The sequence below is a fragment of the Lonchura striata genome, chromosome 7 (assembly GCF_046129695.1).
Source record: "Lonchura striata isolate bLonStr1 chromosome 7, bLonStr1.mat, whole genome shotgun sequence".
In the NCBI taxonomy this organism is placed as follows: domain Eukaryota; kingdom Metazoa; phylum Chordata; class Aves; order Passeriformes; family Estrildidae; genus Lonchura; species Lonchura striata.
Window position 1 is genome coordinate 17,205,143 of NC_134609.1, and position 18,447 is coordinate 17,223,589.

Sequence of the window (18,447 nt, forward strand, 5' to 3'; positions counted from 1 at the left end):
GTTGTTCATACTAATCCTGTCAACTCCACAGGGAAAACGTAGTAGGGCAAAAGGCTCGTGCAAGCCTCTCCCACTTGGCTTAGGCTATTCAATACAGCTGTGGGGTCAACCTTTAGGGCTGATTTTTAGTTAATAAAGGATTTCTTGAACCATTGTGGAAGATTATGCTAATATTGAGTCAGAGTTAACAGGCACATATAGTGCAAGAAAATGGAACCTAGAGACTGGAGAATTAAGCCCATTAAGTTTTAGGTGCCAGAATTTGTATCTGCAAGTTAAAAGGAAGAACAGTGGGGTTCAAACACAAAATGAAGAGACACTGAAATAAAGCTATTGTCTTTTATGAAACAAGGGAGAGAAGGAGAGAACTATCCTCTTCTGACAACACAAGACTGATGACATAGCTCATGTTTTAGCTAAATTAGACCTCACACCATAAGAAAATGAGGTAAGTTTTTACTCTGAGTGAGGTGCTTGTACATTTGTTTTCCATGTATTAATTTATTTGAAGTATCACACCAAAAACAGAAACAGGAATAAAGAGCAGGTATAAAACCAGAACACTTATTTACAGCTAATGAATACATAAAATGGTAACTCATAATGCTGACAAAGCATATTTCCACATCCCTTTCTGGTATTTTAAAATCTACTGAGAAACAGAAAATTTCTTATTTGACCACATATATATATTTTTAACAGCACCAACCCCAGCAGGGTTTTTTTCCTTAAAACTTCACAAGCTGCAACATATAAAAATGGAACCAAGGCATGAGATTGAGTAAGCAATATTTTGATTCAATTTTGCATCACTATATCACTACATAGAGACATTGAGAATACCAAAAAAAGTTGTGGCTCAGTAAGACAGCAAGATAGAAATATCTGAAAACAGGGATCAGCAGAGCATATATCTTAGTTCAGCAATCTTAAAGGATGCTTAGACTTCTGAAGAAACTCTTCTGTCATATCCTCCATTTTGTTCTCCACTGGAGCTGCAGATTTGTTCTCTTTACCCTTTTTGAGACTTCTTTTGTGCTGGGATTTAAAGAAAATACCCAATGTTAAGAGAATACAAAGAAATCAAAAGACTTCTGGCTCATGTGCAATGCAGTACATTTCTCAGTGTTCTGAGAAAAAAAAATTGATGTAACTCCTGAAAAATGTTCCTAATATATTGCATTTACTCAAGAGATTGATTGTAGACACATAGATGCTCAGCAGCTATTTTTAAAGGGTCCACAACAAAAGAATATATTATTCTGCTGGGGAGAGCATATCAAGAAGTTTACACTGATATATTGGTAGAGCAAAAGGGTCAGAATCAAGTACATAAAAAAAGCCAACCCCATGAAGACTTAAGAATGCAAATATTTCTGCCAGGCCTCTAAGAAAATATTCCATGTACTTTCAACTCTTCCATTAAAACATGTCTAACAAATTGTGACAATTTTCTTTATGGGGGATTATTTGCTGAGGAGTTTTCAACTGTCTGCCCAGATTGTCAGAAATCAGCATTATTTTATCCACTATTAACTGCTATCAGAATCTGCTGTTACTTTAGCACAAGGTTAACAAAGCATTATCTACAGGATTTGAACAAGTTGTGCGACTACCCTAAAATGTAAGAAGTGACTTGAAACAACAGCACTGTTATGGAACAATAACATTTCTTATAAAATACAAAGCTGTTTTGCTTATCTGGGGAAGTTACCTGGAAAAAAGGAATGCCACCATTTGTGTGGCAATATACATTTGTATCCATTAAGTATTTGTCACAAGCAAGGCTTTCACTGGGTTCTCGCAACTCTCCTTCCTCTTCCAGCACATCCTAAAACAGAAGTTTTCCAGAAAGATATATTTAATGTCTGAATTTCCTCAATGAATGTATTAAGCATGATCTGATTTATAAAAGACACAGAACTTCTATTTTTGAAAAACAAGAATGAAATCAAAATTATTAGTATCATTGCTTATTTTTCAAGAGATTGCTTTTTTCAAAAGCTCAGCACACTTGAATACAAATACACTGTAAAACACAAAAGCTACAACAGCCCTGGGGGTACAGTCAACTCTCCAACAGGGAAAAATCTCAAAGATGCGAAATATTCATTCAAGGGCCTCATTTGCCATTTACAAACATACCTGACCTGCATTATCCTCCATCTCCCTTACCACACTGCTTAGCATAGCATCAAGATTTAGCTGCTTTTGCCTTAATTGCTCCAGAAGTAGTTCCCGGGGCTCTGTTCTCACAAGTGTGACAGGATAGAAGTAGTCTTTTCTCTGTGGAGTTGTCCCTTGAATGAAGATGATACACTTTTCAGTGCTTGCTTTAATTTCAGATGCTTAATTTTACATCAACTCTTTACAGAAATCATGCTTTGTTCACACACCATTCTTTGGATACATGTCAAAAAAGGTGTAAGGCTGTCACGTTATGCCCCCATTAACCTTCACTTATGAATTCTGGAACTCAAGCTGTTTTTTGTAAGACCATTCTGCCCCATGATTAAATACCTGTTGGAACATCCACTTTGAGATCCTCTTGCAGGAAACCATTAACCTGAGTTAATCCATGCTGTACTTCTTCCTGAAGTGACAGCTTCTGCTCCACAAGTATCTCCTGATCCACCTTTATCTGACCCAGAAGACCATTTAGCACTTTCCCCTCAGCAGCCTTTTGTCTGCCAATGTGGTCAGAAACTTCAGCTATTGCTTTATCACAGTTTTCTTCATTTTTCTGAAAATGAAACAAAAAAACAACCCAACTAAAAACGCCAAGTTAACAGGAAAGCTAAGACTATGGCCTCTTTTCTAATATGTGGTGCATGATTAACAACATGACCTGAAACGAAACAACTGAGACCTCAAATTGAGAAGTTTCAGTGCCAGTTTTACACTCTCATTTTGAGAGCTATCTTCAGAAGAGAGTCAGTTTCTTAGAAAGTATGATCACTTTAGAAAGCTAGTCACAAGAATAAAGATTATGCCATCTAGCTCAGACCAGACTCCTCATGCTTCTATGCACAAACCCTGCACAGAATTAGAATATTCACCTAAAAATGAAAATCCTACAAGCACTAGAACCTTTATGCATTTATAGGGAAAAGGAAATTGTTTTTTCAGCTATTTCCGTTGAAATGAAGCTCCTGCAGTGCTTAGCAGGTACAACAGATAAAGAGGTCTTGAGACTATAAATTATTTTAGCTGGACTTGATCCTTGGAGATCCCTTCCAACTTAGAATATTCTGTGTGAAGGAAGTTTCTAGATGAATTTTTTCCTTTTGAAAGTTCACAGAATATTGGATTTGCCTATTTTATTGCCTATTACAACACCAAAACTAGGGTGAATGTGAAATTTGTGATGGAAATTAAAAAAAAACCCAAATCATGAGAGAAACTCTTAGATATCAGGCCAGACTTTGTATACACTTAAAAGGAATACATTCTTCCATATTGATTCAATCTGACCAATAAAGTCATTTTCATCCTCCAGAAAATAGCCTGCATTTGATCACTGTGCATGTCCTAAAGACAGTACTGTAGATAAAGCTTTAGAATTAAACACCACTAAGATGATAAAGACACTCACATTACACATACGAGTTTGCTGTATGGTATTAGCCACGACACCACTTTTTAAGGTTATGGGCACTTGAAGTTTAAAGTCTTCCTCTTAATTTAGGCTTCTGATTTCCTCTAATTACATCTTCTTAAGCTCAGTAACATGAGTCTGCTATCAAAAAAAATCAGTTTTGTTTTGACTAGAACTTTTTTCTCCCCTCTACAAATTTCGTAAAATTTGTCTTAGGATGTTGCATTAGACTACAAATGACTGTAAGTACCTTTTGTAAATACTGAAATTGCTGTTTCTCATCCCTGAATGACAACAGTTGCTGATTAGTAAAGTTGACCATCTGAGCAGTTGTAAATTCACCCCATGTACTAGTATGCTGAGACAGATTTTTGAGATTGCTGAGAAGATGTTGACAGTGGTCATTGGATTCTTCTAGCATTGTCTTGTTTTCAGCATTTATGCTCCTGAGCTCTTGAGAGAAATTATCCAGAGATGCAGTAAATTTGCTGTGATTGGAATTTGTACTGCTGACTAAGTCTGTAGTTTTCCTGCAACAACATATTTGTAAGAGTTTAGAAGTTTTGAAAGGTAGCTTTTAACACAGTATACTTTTAGAAATATGAAACCAGAGCCAGTGAAATAGCACAGTTCTATCAAAGCAGTTAATTATAATATTGTTGATGTGCTTAGTAAATTCGCAGCACTTGCAGCAGTAGGTTTGCTAAAAAAAACCAAAAAAACCCCCCACCAATCAAGAAAACCCAAAAGAGAACAAAGACCCTAACCACAAACTGAAACCAACTTCAGCAAGACCTTAGTTCTTGTCTGCAATTGAATGAAACATATTGCAACAGATACATTATTATGCTTCAAGCTAAACCTTTATAATATGTACTGAAGTCCAGACACTGAGGAACACTCCTTAGCATATTGCTCCCAAAATGATACTTTCTTATCACAACGTGCTCAGAAAACAAGTTCAAGGGCAAGCCTTTGAGAACTACTGTTTACTCTGGGGAAAGGCCAACTATGATCTACATTCTTTGGCAGAACCCAGCTCTAACATACAGGCCATACCCAGCAGGCTTTATAAGCACATAAATATGGAGAGCATCCAATTTTGAAGTTCTCTTAATGTATAATTTATCTTGTGTAAGTGTACAGCAAAAAGAAACTGCTCCTTACAGGTGAACATCTTCTTGCACAGCAGTGATGGTGGTCTTCAGGCTTCCATTTCTGGTGAGTACATCAGTTAAGCTTTTCTGAGTCTCCTGAGCAAAAAGGTCAAGCTGGCTTTGCAGTGAAGACATCAATTTGGTTGCACTCTATCAAGAAAATTACCAGAAGTTTCACTGTTATTCTGCACTTTTAAGAGTCTTAAAGGGTACCTGAATGCCTGAATTAAAAATGCATAAAACACAGAGTTATGGAATTCTAAAGCAGAAGGTACAATCTTTGTGTCGTGAAGATACAAACACTTTGCTTTTGAAGACATACGTAAATGCAAGTGTACTGGATATACAGCAAGGGGAAAGGGGGTTGTGCCACATTCCTACATAAACTACTTAAAGCTGCCTAACAAAAGCTGCATAGAATTAGGATCAAGTCCTCCTAACATTTTTTCTGAAGCAAGTACAATGGTTTACTACCACATAAGAGTTTAAATCAAAGCAAGCAATCACACTAGGCATTAGGATGTTTTCTTATTCTAAGGATACCTTTCTATGTGCCAACCTCATCATTTCCACTTCTTCTTTTAAACTGTCACAATTATGCTGGAGCTGAGCAAAGCCACTGGCTGTTTGTTCCTGTATTGTTTTCAGAGTGAGAAAAAGATCTTCAAAGAAGGTATCCATTTCCATTTTATGGCTCTCCATCTTTAAAAAAAAAAAAAAGTTTTACTTAGTTATATTTTTGTATCTTAAGAAACTGATATTTTTCCATGGCGTAACTGACATAGAAACAACCCTACCCCAATTTTCAAAAGGAAATTGTCAAAAGGCATTAATAAAGTATTGTGCATGAAATACAGAAAGTCACATTTGGAACAATCTAAAGTTTGAGACTGGAACTTAGTGTGGGGGCTATTCCAAACACAAAATTTGACATTCAAGGTAAACAAAACAGAAAAGTAAACAAGGAACAGCAAGAGGTCATAAGCCATGGACTATCCTGTTGTCTAAGTCTGAAAACCAACACAAAGCTTCCAGACAAGGGGAGTCGATTTCTCATGAGCTATAATTGACAGAAGGGGAAAATGTTTCGGTAAAAGAAACAGGTCACTAGAAACCAATACTTGTTTTTGACAAAAAAGGGGAAAAAAAAGGCCACAGTTCTACACAAGTATCATGAGATAGACTAGAACTCTAGCTTGAAGCAAAGGACTTCAGTAAGTGCAGCAGTATTTTCCCTTATGGTTCTTAACAAGATAAAGCATCACATTCCCCAGGAATCAAAGGGACTATGGAAAAAAATTGGTATGAAGGCAGAAAGTTTTTGAAGTGGTAAGACTTGCCTAAGTTGACTTTTTTTTTTCAGCCTTCTAAAATACAAGGGGAGAGTATATTAAATGTATCATCAAATATTTGTTACATAAAGATTTAAGCATCCATGTTTTACCATTCTACTGTGGCACTTAGGCAAGCAGTTGTGCCAATATAGAGAACAAGCAAATTTACCACACTCGGAGCAGAAAAGTCTGAAAGAAAGTTAAAAGACAGAACTCACGGGACAAGATAAAGGGGAAAAGGCCAGACAAGAGGTGGAAGCACTCTGACATACTGCAGAAAAACAAAGAGCATATTATCTGTAAATTAAAATAAAAATAGAAGAGCAGAAGGTAAAGAGGCAGGTTATGTGCATTACCTGGTCAGCCACAGCAGAATATTTCTTCATGTTACTCTGGAACTGACAGTTTAACCCCAAGACAAATTCTACCACTGGTGCCAAGCTATTTACTGCTCTTCCCAACCCAGTTTCATGCTCCTCCTAGGAAGAGAAAAAAACATTTAAACCAGAACATGGCTGTTCCTTCATTTCATTCCTACATTTGTAAGAAGTTACTACGTACATATCCATATGCTCTATTATGGTAGTATATGCTATTTAGTACATTACAGCTTGCAGGGGTGACATGGGAGGGACAATCATGGTCATGTGGTGAAGCAGATACAGGTAAAGATCATAAAAAAATGCTATACATTTACAGAACCCCTTTTGATCAAAAGCAGTTTCAAATATTTAAGTAGGAGTATGCAAATGTACTAACAATTAGTCTCAGCAGCTCCGCTTTACAATCAAGTGATAGATTCTCATGCTGTGTTACTTTTTCAGACATGTGAAAAATTTCAGTAGACACCAATTCTTTAAGAGAGGCAAAAGATGCTGATACAACTGATGCAAGAATATCTGCCGTAGAAGAACTGGTAGACAGGAGGTCACCTACAAAAGAAATACAGAGTTACAGACTTTTTAAAAATTCCCCTGGAAGATAGGAGCTCTTTTTATTACTCATCACATTATTGCCCCTTACAGGAAGGCTGTGGATCATCCCAGACACATTTTTACTGGTGCAACTGTAATCATTACTTCACTTAAATAAAACCACATATTTCCTAAAATAGATACATTTTAGGATGTGGTCTTTGAGATTACTACAGGTTAACTATTAATACAAGTATTCTACTTACCAATAAAATTTGTGTAATATGTCAACATCTGTTGCTGCTTCAAACTGTTTTCAGTAATTGAATCTTGTATTTTGCTGAATGAAGCATTCATTTGTCCTGCAAACGTATTTTGGACAACAGCATTGTGCTGATCAACAGCCTTCTTACGGTCCAGTTTCGCATGGAGCCCATACACATCTCTTGTACTTTCTTCAACTGTACTTAGTAACTATAATTATTGAAGTTATTTCAGTAAGTCTTTAAACAAGAAATCCAGCACATATTATATAAAGAAAAGCAACAACAGCTCTGAGTTAAAGACGTTATCTCTCAAGGAAGACAGGCATTTCCCTTTACATCAAAGCACAACTGTTCTGGACCCTAGTGTTACTTTATTTATGCTTTTAGAATATGGGAAAAAGTTACTTACTAGAGACCATTTGTTCTGCTTTAAAATCAAACCATTAATAAATGACTTCCTCAGTATTTAAGGAATAAAGGTATCATTTATCCTAGAACAGTAACTGAAAAATACCTGAGCACTTCAACTGTTTTCTGAACAATCTGACAGTAAATATATTCTTTAATATACTACTAAAGCAAGAGGTTTTTATTATTAGAATTATTTTTTATTTTTATCACTAGTCCTGTGATAAATAATTTAGAACTTATACAAGTAGTGGAGTCCTGGTTTGCACTGAGCATAAGTAATTTCTGTACCTATTTGTCTCAAATGCTCCACAACCCACATGTGAAAACCAGACATTCCCTCCTTATCTTACAGGAATACAAACAGCAAGAAATTGTCATGGTGCCTCAAGGTACAATTTTCATCACTTTGCAGTTTAAGTAGCAGGACACACACTCTCCCTCCCTCAAGTCTGTTTTGATAATTACAACTAACCATCAAACACATCAAAGCCATCAAAACACAGAGGTGACAGGACAACATTATTAAAATCTTTTTGCTATTTTCCTACCCCAGCTCATAGAATGGTTTGGGTTGGTAGGGACATTAAAGATCATTTAGTTCTAAGCCTCCTACCATGGGCAGGGACATATTCCACTAGACCAGGGACATGTTCCACTAGACCAAGTCCTTCAGGTATGTATAACTTACTGTTTTGCAGGACCAGTCATAAGATTTTGAAAGAAAGCTACTTATTCTGCAAAAAACCTCAAAATAATAGATATTACAAAGCACTAGAATTGCCATGACAAACTGGCCTGAGGCAAAGTTTGTTCCAGATGAACCAGAGTGTTTAGCAGTCAACTGTCAATACTACCACAGAGACAGTCCTGCAAGTCCCTCGTTTTCCATATTCAATTCAGGTCTTGTCTTACATCATGCTTTAGCAACAATTGGTTTCTTCAATAGCCCATGAAACTCCCAAAAATAGGAAGCTGGTTTACAGTAGGTATAAGAAGTGTGACCACCTTGCTAGCAGTGCCATGAAGCTTTTGTTCAGTATTTTCCAAAACTGAAACCACATATTCCTCTTCAGCCAGCTGAACCTTGGTTTCTTGCAGATCTTTTTGTGTTTCTTCCAGTTCTTTCTCCTTTATCTGCAAATCTGTTTTACACTGTTCAAGTTCATTTTTACTGACTCTGAATAGTTCAGTGACCTAAACAGGAAGACAATAATCAAAAAGGCAACACCACTTTTTATAAAATCTGACAGTATCATTTTGCATCTTTCAAATTACGTGACAGAGACAGGAGGCAAATTGTCATCTAGCAATGTAATTTCAGCTGTAGGACTCAGGTTTTAAACCTAAACTACAGCTTTGTAGAGTCTTTGTAATCACTGAAAATACCAAGCCAACACCATTCTCACTGTAATAATCACTTGCTTCCTCTCTCAAAATGTAAGAGGAAACTGCCATTACAGCACAAGGAAAAGAATCCCACTGAACACACAAAAACAGACTGAGAAGAGCCAGTAAAGCTGATTACATAGAGGAGTTACATATACCATCAAATTAATATCTACATTTCTCTTAAAGCAGGCGCTCCAATGTGTAATTTGAAAAAAGGAAGCTCATGACCTCTCAACGCTCATTCTTTCTTCCTAAGCAAATAGATTCATGTCAACTGAGATGATATTTTACAAGCAGATTTTTTGCTGAAAATTCAGCAAAGAAAATTACGGTAGTAGATATGAAAACCCTTTAAAAGTAAGTACTGCAACCTGCAATTTCATATACATTATTTTAAATTCCTAACTTCAAGGACTAGGAAGCTTCCATGCTTGACTAATTGTGGAACTTTAAGACCAACAACAACAATCTTCTAACTGTTCTTCTTCCTCCTTTTGACAGGAAAAATGTCTTCAATTTTTTGTCAGATTTAAGCCACAGTTGAGAAGCATCACTTACCTTTTTCATTTCTTCTTCCATGACGCTGATTTTGTCAATATACTCTGTAATTTGTTCTTCCTGAACAGTCAGCTTTCCATTAAGGGCTCTCAAGCAAGGATTAAAACAAACAAATAAATTAGTCAAGAGGTAGTTTCAAGATTTACTCTACATTTTCAGTAATTTCAGAAAATGCTATATGAATAGCAAGTAATTTTCACTTAAGGCAGAGAAGCTTAAAGACAATTTTCCATTGTAAGCTTTCTGTGCAAACTAGCCCTTTTAAAAGTGAAGTTAAGGACATCAAGTTTACTTTCCCATATTAGCTTCCACCAGAAAAAAAAAAGGCTGCAGGTGTAAATCTGTATGCTGGCTAATGCTTACAGTAAGTTCCACATACATAAATTCCTCAGTGCAAGCCTATTAGATTTTTATCTGTATAATCATTAATTTTGAAAGAACAAGTTGACCAAACATTTAAGTTTTCCTAAATATCCTCAACTACCTGGATTAAAAATACATCTGAAAGTATTTCTGTACAAGGATAGGTACCAGTATCTGAGATTTGTTGGTAATTATTTTAGAGAAATTTTGCAGACATACTCATAGTTTTCAACAGAAATATAGATTCCATTTTTTTCTCGAGCAGCAGCAAGGTCTCGCTTCAGACGCTCAATCTCTTCAGTGTATTCCTGCATAAAGAAACATGTAAACATGAACATTTTTATTTTGGTTTTGATATTCAGTTTAACAGGTACTTCACAATGGTAGTGCTCTACAGAAGTCTTGCATAAGGACAAGAGCAAAGCACTTCACCTCTGTTCCAAGTTCAGTATAGCACCATTTAAATTCATATCACTGGATAATATATTGGCTATATGTAAATCATTGAAACCTTCCATTTGAAGGTCATACTTGGTTGCATTTAGCAGCTTACAATGGGAATCACAGCTTCCTTAGGGGCAGAACTACTTTACATTGGCTCTTCACTTGTACTTACTGACAAGTTCCCTTTAATTCAGGCACTTTCTAGAGAGAGTGCAAAAAGCAAAATGTAATACCCACAGTCATAGCTAATAGCATTAGCCCTCTGTTCAACTTTAGTTTTATTAACAGTTCCAGTATCTGCAGGGACCATTGCTATATCAGTGCAACTCTAGTTTAAAAGCATCAGTTTGGTAATTAAAATCACTTCAGAAAAGCACTGCTTTCTGTGTGACACCTTCTCCCATACTCATACTCCTGCACAGCAAAGGCTACGTTAACAAGAAGTCATGCCTAACCTGTAACTTCAATTTTTAAGATACATGTCTAGTTACCTTAATAAGAGCTTTTTTTGTTAGCTTCTGATTAACTTCAGGCTTGTTCATGATATTCTTTGCTCTGTGGGCATATTCCAGTGTACTCAATGTTTCCTGTAAAAACAGATGTAACACTAGGTCAAGCTGAGGAATTAACTCATATTTTTGTATCATTAGCAAAATATACTACTTATTTGAGGAATAAGTTTTCAGACTTTAAATTTACCTCAAGATTTATAGATGCAGGCGAAATTGTGGCAATTATTGATGTTTTTGTCCGTCCTCCAAGAGAGTCTTGAAGGATTCTTGTGAGTTTAGATTCTCTGTATGGAATATGAGGGGCTCTTTCCACTAGAGCAGTAATAACTCTTCCTAGTGTCAGCAGAGATTGGTTGATATTTCCAGCTTCACGAGCTCTTTTGTCAACAGCCCCAGATCGACCAATGTTTTCACTTCCTGCAAGATCAACCTGAAAGGCAAGTTATACTTCTGTCTCAATTACCCTGAAGAATGCTTGCCCCAAAGTCTTGCAGAACACATGAAAGAGATTACCAGTTTTTCAGGAGACACTGGGGTGACAAATGGGACTGAGCTTTTTCAGAGTGACAAAATACTTAATATCTCTTTATGAGAACAATAATTTTATCCCTTATCAGGAAAAAAACTCTTAATAAACTCTAGTACATGGCAAAAATTCTATCAATGACACTTAGTTCAAATACTTACCAAGTTTAGCTTTCCAATTTTAACAAGTTCTTCTCCATCCACCGTTGTTTCTTTCATATGGATGGTAATTGAAAACACAGAGTGGGAACGGCTGCAAAAGAAACCAGTTTCAGATGTTCCATTACAGCCAAATATCTAGTTGTTATATGACTGCTTCAAGTTCTCTGCTCTTTATAGAGAATACATTTAGCCTGTGAACTACAAGTGACACTTTCAATACACAGTTATTCTGCTAAGTATAATTTTGTGTGTGAATATATGAATATGTATTTAAAACTAGCGATGAAGCAACTGCCTGACATTTGACTCACCCAATCCTATAGATTTTCTCTTATTTCAAGGAAAAGCAAGAGAAATGCCTTGGTTTTGCTTACATTTGAGTATTCTCAACTCACAAACTTCACATGACAACTTACTTGCAGATTTTTTTTTCAGTCCTTACGCTATGAACAGTTTCACAGAATGTGAGATTAAGGAACGTAACTTTCTTTATGCAAGCTAAGAAAATTAAGCAATTAGCTGAATCCAATATTAAAAATATAGAAGTTCAATTAACTTTTCAATCAAAAATAGTAATACAGTTTAAGATCACAGAATCATGGAATGGTTTCATCTAGCTCCACTAGATGAAACCTACCATGGGCAAGGACATCTTCCACTAGACCAAGCTGCTCAAAGCCCCATCCAGCATGGCTTTGGACACTTCTAAGGATGGAACACTCACAATTACTCTGGGCAACATGTTCCAATATTTCACCACTCTGATAGTAAAGATGATTTTAGGGTGAGTTTATTCCTTTAATAAGTTTTTACTATAGGAAGCTAACATATATAGAAAGCCATAGATGGCAAATTACATAAAACACCTCAGGCACAATAATGTCTCAAAATTCCCTGGAATCTCAGACAAAATGAGTTCTGTGTTCTAATCAGTGGTAGAAAATACCCATTTCCTTCCACCAGTAGACAGACAGGCTCAGCATATCTTGAAATTAAAATACAATACAGACAGGATACATTCCTTACTATTCCAGCACTGGATCACTACTTGTTCACAGTGATACAGATTTCACATCTGCAGCTTGAGAATGTGAAAGCAGTAATACAAATAATGCTATTTCTGACTCAGGTGCCCCTATGACATTCTATGACCTGAACCATATGAAGCAGCCCTTATTGCCATAGAATCTTATCCCCAGCTTCCACAACCTAGTTTGCAAATTTTACAGAAGCTGGCTGGGATTACACCATGACACCCCTTCCTACGCCTACTGCAATCACCCCACAGAACGTGGTAAGGAAGAAATCATAACTCTGGCTTTCTAACCCATGTGTGACAGTCTGCACTGTGACAGACATGATGTCATGTTTGCACTAGCTGCTTACTTCTTCAGTAAGATTCTGTTTAAGAAAAAACAAAATAAGGTTTCTAAAATGGGGAAGATTTTTACCTGGAATATGCATTCATGTAAGTAGCTGCAGTTGTTCTTTTGGCTGCACCCCTTTCCAGGATTTGGTAAACTTGATTTTTGTTGTGTACAGTTACTTCTTCCAAGCCTTTAATAATTACACCCCTCTGTCAGAAATTAATACATGCTTATTATACATCTCTCAACAATCCTGAACGCCTCAAGACAACAAATTTGTAGCACTAACCTTGTTTCGAGGATCATCAAACATCTGCAGTCTTTCTCCAACATCAGGAGTAGGATTCAGAAGATCAAAAAGCTCCTCATTATAGATTTCCAAAAGTGAGACTTTCACTGAAAATTCAGTACCATTCTCTGTAAGTTTTTCAAATATTTGATGCAATGTACGGGGTATGATACCTGCTAGAGGATCCTATAAATTAAAAAGAAATGTTTCATTTACAAATGTACCAAAAGATTTGAAGCTAGGGGGCAGAGTTACAACTACACAGTCTGACTGGACATAAACAATAAAGATGACCTTCCATATAAATGTCACCAAGAGTTGAACACAATACATTAAAGATGTTAAATTGTCCTTTTCATATAAATGAAGGAAATTATTTGTTCATCTACAAAAATTTAAGGAAAAGTCAGCTTCAGAATTTGAAAGGCATCAACTTTTGGTTTTCTTTAGCCTTCTGCAGTTTCCAACTTTGAACTACAGTACAGACAAGAGAAATCTCAGAAGTGATAATATACCTCTTCCCAAGTATATTCTTCATTGGGTGACCGCTCCCCTTCCATTGTGAAGGTCTTACCAGTACCAGTTTGGCCGTAACTGTGAGAATAAAAATTAAAATATAAACAAGAAACTAAAATACAAATAAAATTTCCTAATACTAATTATTGGCTTACTTACGCAAACACTGTACAGTTGTAGCCCATAATAACTTCATCCAAAATGGGACACACAACACTCCGGTATACATCAATCTGCTTTGCCTGAGCTCCAAAAACCTATTGACACAAAAACAAGGCATCCCATTTATCCACACAATAATGCATAACATCACACTAAGCACTAGCTTGTTTCTAGAAGTCCCCAACTGGATAAGCAGTTACTAACCATATCAAATGTGTAAGTCTTTCTTGATGACTTATCTGTCATTCCTCCAGTGCGGACACTGACTTCCTTTCTTGCTTGATCACAGTCTACAACAGCGTAGGAGCTCACTTTAAGCTCAGAGGCATTAAAAGGCCTAAAAGGACAGAAGTCAGAAATATAGGATTGAAATCATTGCTAGCAAGAGCACAAATAGATCAAGCAGCAACGTTGCTCAGTTTAAGGATTTAGAATAGTAGAACAAAGATTTTAACTTAATCTGTTTAATAATTGTTTAAGAAAAAATCCTGCAATTTGGCAGTTTGCAGACCCTGTTTCTCCTTTTTTCCACTACGAGACAGCTCAGGCATCCATAGCTTTTTGTTTGTTACATACATATTTTTAACAGGCCTATAACCACTTTCAAGATTATGCACACACACAGTAAACAGGCATCAGAAGATGCTCAATTGCAGGGAGCAGAAGGTTAAACATAGCAAACAACTGTCTAAATAAGAGCCTTAAAAAATAACCCACACTAATTATGTCATATGCAAGTTAATGCAATAGTGAATCAAATGCTGATGACAAAACACTCTGAAGCATGAAAAATACCAACAGACCCTACTAATTGCAGGACAGTAAGCAGCAATACCAGAACCTTTGTAATACTGATGCACCTGAAGAATATTTAATAAGACAGAAAAAACATGAGATTTGGGGGGAGGGGGGGAATTCACATTAATTTAAAGTGGCTTAGCAAAAAGTAATAGTAAGAAGTTTAATAGAGTGAAAAGGTTTAAGAAACAATAAATTTTAACTTTACAGTGAGCATCTTGTTTCACCACTAAGTTAATTCTAATTTGGTGCACATCATTTTCCTTAAAAGGACGTTTGCCACTACTCCTGAAATGCATGCAAATGCCCTAAAAAGCAAGAAACCCTATTTTAGTCTTTATTTAGTAGTACTACTGCACTGAATGCCTATGCTATCTATATAGGTGACATGAGCGGTCAGCTTGAAAACATAACTTCTACAATCTTGTACTCTTTAAAATACCTTGACACTAGAGACACTTCAGATGCTCCTTCAATTATAATGTTATAGAAAAAAAACCAAAACACAAGAACACCACAAGCACATGGCAGCTCAAGTTTTCTGAACCTTGTGGCTAACATTTCTCCCTCAATACATCACTGAGGCTGAAGTGTCAGATTCTAAACAGACCATGGGACATCTGGGTGCAAGATTGACTGATGACAACAGAAGATCACTAAAATCTTGTACAAAGGAGCAAGTTACAGCTTCAGGCTAGTAACTTTGAAACCAACAGAGCAATGGACATAATTTGCTGTGTAACCATGAAACACTGAACCAGTCCATAGCAGGAGGTGCAAGAGCCCCCAGCTGTGATATTAGGGGAACAATTGAGCTGGGCTGAAGCAGGAATACAGATCATCACCATCACTACTACACAAGCAGCTGCCTGATGTGCCATGGAGACATTTGATCTTAGGTTCATCTCCTTAGGTATGAAGCACATTATGCATATTAACAATGCTAATACATGCGTTTTGAGTTTACAAATTGACGTTTTACCAAAACTCAATAAACATGCCACTTGAAAAGATTTGTTATATGCTCAGACCGATCAGGTTTTGAGAACAAATCAGGACACCAAAGAACACAGCTGCATCTACCTTCACATCTGTAAGATAAGGAAAATTTGAGTTGATGTAGAAGAGAAAAAAAAAAGTGGAAGAAACACTTACTAGCTCAAATAAACTGAAGCTATTAAAAAAAGCTCTGCAAAGGGCAAGAGCAAGGTTAGAAACTAACTCTTGACATAGCAACTAGTCTCTGCTACAACAAAAGCGAACACTCCACCATGAACAGTTCTAATGCTACTTTCACAGTAAGCATTATATGTAGTTAAAATATATATTAATACTTGATAAAGCTATTCCAGAGCAATTAAGAGAGATAAAAAGAAAACAGCTGCTCTTGACAGTATTTAAAATTCAATTGCTTCAATAAACTTATTGTCTTTCAATAGCCTTGAGTCACATCAACACTTTTACCAATCTCACATTTGTTTCAGAAGCTTTATAGTTGCATTGCAAAGATAAGGCTAAATTGATTTTAATTTTTATATTGTGCATCTGTGAAAGCAGAAGTTGCAAGCTTGAGAAGATGATGCAAAAAAACATTAAATCATAATACGTAAACTAATATTTGCAGGTCTAGCTCAAAAAACCACCAACGTCCATAGATGATTCAAACACTATACATAATACGTTATCAATATCACAGTTTTAACATGCAATGCTTTAAGATTATTTAAGATCTACTATTAGTAAGCAATTCTTTAAATCCACCTCAGAATTACAAAGAGAACCTAATTTTATGGAACACGAAATTTATCACTTCATACCAAAAAGCAAATTAATCTCATCAATCAAGACATCTGGTCATTTTTACTTCAGTAGTAGACTCCCATCCCATTACTTGTCCCCTGGAAAGCCTGCATCAATGAAGTTATGTGACAGACATACCACAGTGGGAGTAGCAACAATTTTAGCTGTTAAAGCTTAGTGACTTCCCATAGGAGCGCACAGAAGGGCAAAATAAAGCCTGGGTTTTTGTGTATCTCAAATGTCATACTGCGTAGCTCTTCCTGAGCTTCCAAAACAGCTTCATACTGGGTGTGCACTAAATGAAGCTCGGAAACTGCAGCTTTTTGCCTTTTTAAGCTATAAAAAATCCGCTCATGAGCCTTACTTGTGCGGAAGCGCCTCTTCCCCGCGAGGCGCACGGGGCGGCCCCAACCGCAGAGCGGCGCCCGGGACAGGCGGCTCCCAGCGCGGTGCCGAGCCCGCTCTGGGTGCCGGGGGCGGCTCCCTGGCAGCGATCCCCCAGAGCAGGCATCCGCAGGTACCCGGACACAGCGGCCCGGCAGAGCCACCGCTGCACAGTGCCGGCCACACGGCGGCTGCCTCGGCCAGCCGGCCCCGCGGGCTGTCCGGGGCACTGAGCAGACAACGCCGGGACCCGAGTCCCGGAGGCACCAACGCGGGACCTCCCCGGCGCTTGCCCACGGACCGGCCCCCAACGCTCTCCCAGAGAAAAGCCGCCGCGCTCACCTGCACCGCACCACCACCTGGATGTTCTTGCCCTTCTCCTCCTTCTTGGTGCCGCCACCCTGGGAGCCGAAAGCCGCCATGGCGGGATGGGGACGGGACCGAAGCGCTACCGCGGAGCCGGGGCTCGGTTCAGCCGCGCGCGCCCCCGCCAACGCCGCTTTGAACCGCGCACGGCCCGGCCCGGCCAATCAGCGGCGGCCCCGGGGCACCACGGGACGGGATTTCAAACCCGGGGGTTGGCGCGCGCCGCGGCGGCAGCGTGAGGCGGCGGGTGGCACCGGGCAGCACCGGGCCGCACCGGGCCGCGGTCCCGCTGAACGCGCCACCTCAGCCACCCGCGCCTGCCGTACGGCTCGTCTGCGCCGCCAGTACCGCCAGGGCCAGCAGGACCTGTCTGGCCTTCTCAGCGGCTGCCGCTGACGCCCCCGGGTCTGAGGGCAGCCAAACTCCTCGCCTGCCATCAATTTTCCGCAGTCATATAAGCCATATAACCCTTTCTCAACCCCTAAGGCGGGTCAAGCCCTCTAGCCATCCGTTCTTCTGTGCCCCCTAGCTCTCCAGCTGGCCCACGATTTCCTTAAACGTCCCAACACATAAGCACACCTTGCCAATGCCTTGTGGGATTGTAACGTTTCTTGCCCCGTTTAAAACAATGCCCCGGTTTCTATTTACGCAGTGGGGCACAGCGCTCCCGTTCCCAGCAGGGCCCCGGAGGTGCCCCAGTGCAGCTCGCCAGGCAGACCCTGCAGCTGCGCACCTCTGGCCGTGCTCCCTCTGTGCCTTCTGCATGCTTCAGCGCAGGCAGGTCTCCAGCACAGCTCACCTGTGTCAGTCTGAATTCCACACCTAACTTTCCACGTGTTTACAGGTTGGTATTGCCTTATGGAGTAGTGGGGAAATCCTATGTAAGAATAAAAAGTAGTTACAGGCTCAGCACAAAGCACCATGGGTGCATCACATCCATCCTTTGAAACTATATCATATGAACCGCTTTGCCATTTATGTCATCCTGGCTTCCCTGTGAGAGCTTCCTCTGAGGCACTATTAAATGCTTTGCTAGGTGGAGATCTATAACAGGATAAGAAGTCTTCTGGGTAGAAGGGAAGAAGCAGATGTTAGAGGAGATTCAACTTGTCTGATGTGCTTTTTTTGTTAC

At 38.6% G+C, this 18,447-nt stretch overlaps 1 protein-coding gene across 1 annotated transcript; it reads right to left on the bottom strand.

The window, feature by feature from the left end:
- Positions 1–466: 466 nt before the first annotated feature.
- Positions 467–17,435, bottom strand: KIF11 (kinesin family member 11). The gene is made up of 22 exons (XM_021536488.3): positions 17,292–17,435; positions 14,172–14,304; positions 13,965–14,062; positions 13,805–13,883; positions 13,290–13,475; positions 13,085–13,209; positions 11,634–11,724; positions 11,134–11,376; positions 10,926–11,021; positions 10,210–10,298; positions 9,628–9,715; positions 8,686–8,874; positions 7,270–7,477; positions 6,849–7,021; positions 6,446–6,568; positions 5,299–5,457; positions 4,766–4,905; positions 3,849–4,128; positions 2,521–2,743; positions 2,146–2,300; positions 1,715–1,831; positions 467–1,038 (listed from the first exon to the last, which is right to left on the bottom strand). Exons 1-22 carry the CDS (start codon positions 17,369–17,371, stop codon positions 916–918), a joined length of 3,198 nt encoding a protein of 1,065 aa, XP_021392163.2. The 5' UTR covers positions 17,372–17,435; the 3' UTR covers positions 467–915.
- Positions 17,436–18,447: the final 1,012 nt, after the last annotated feature.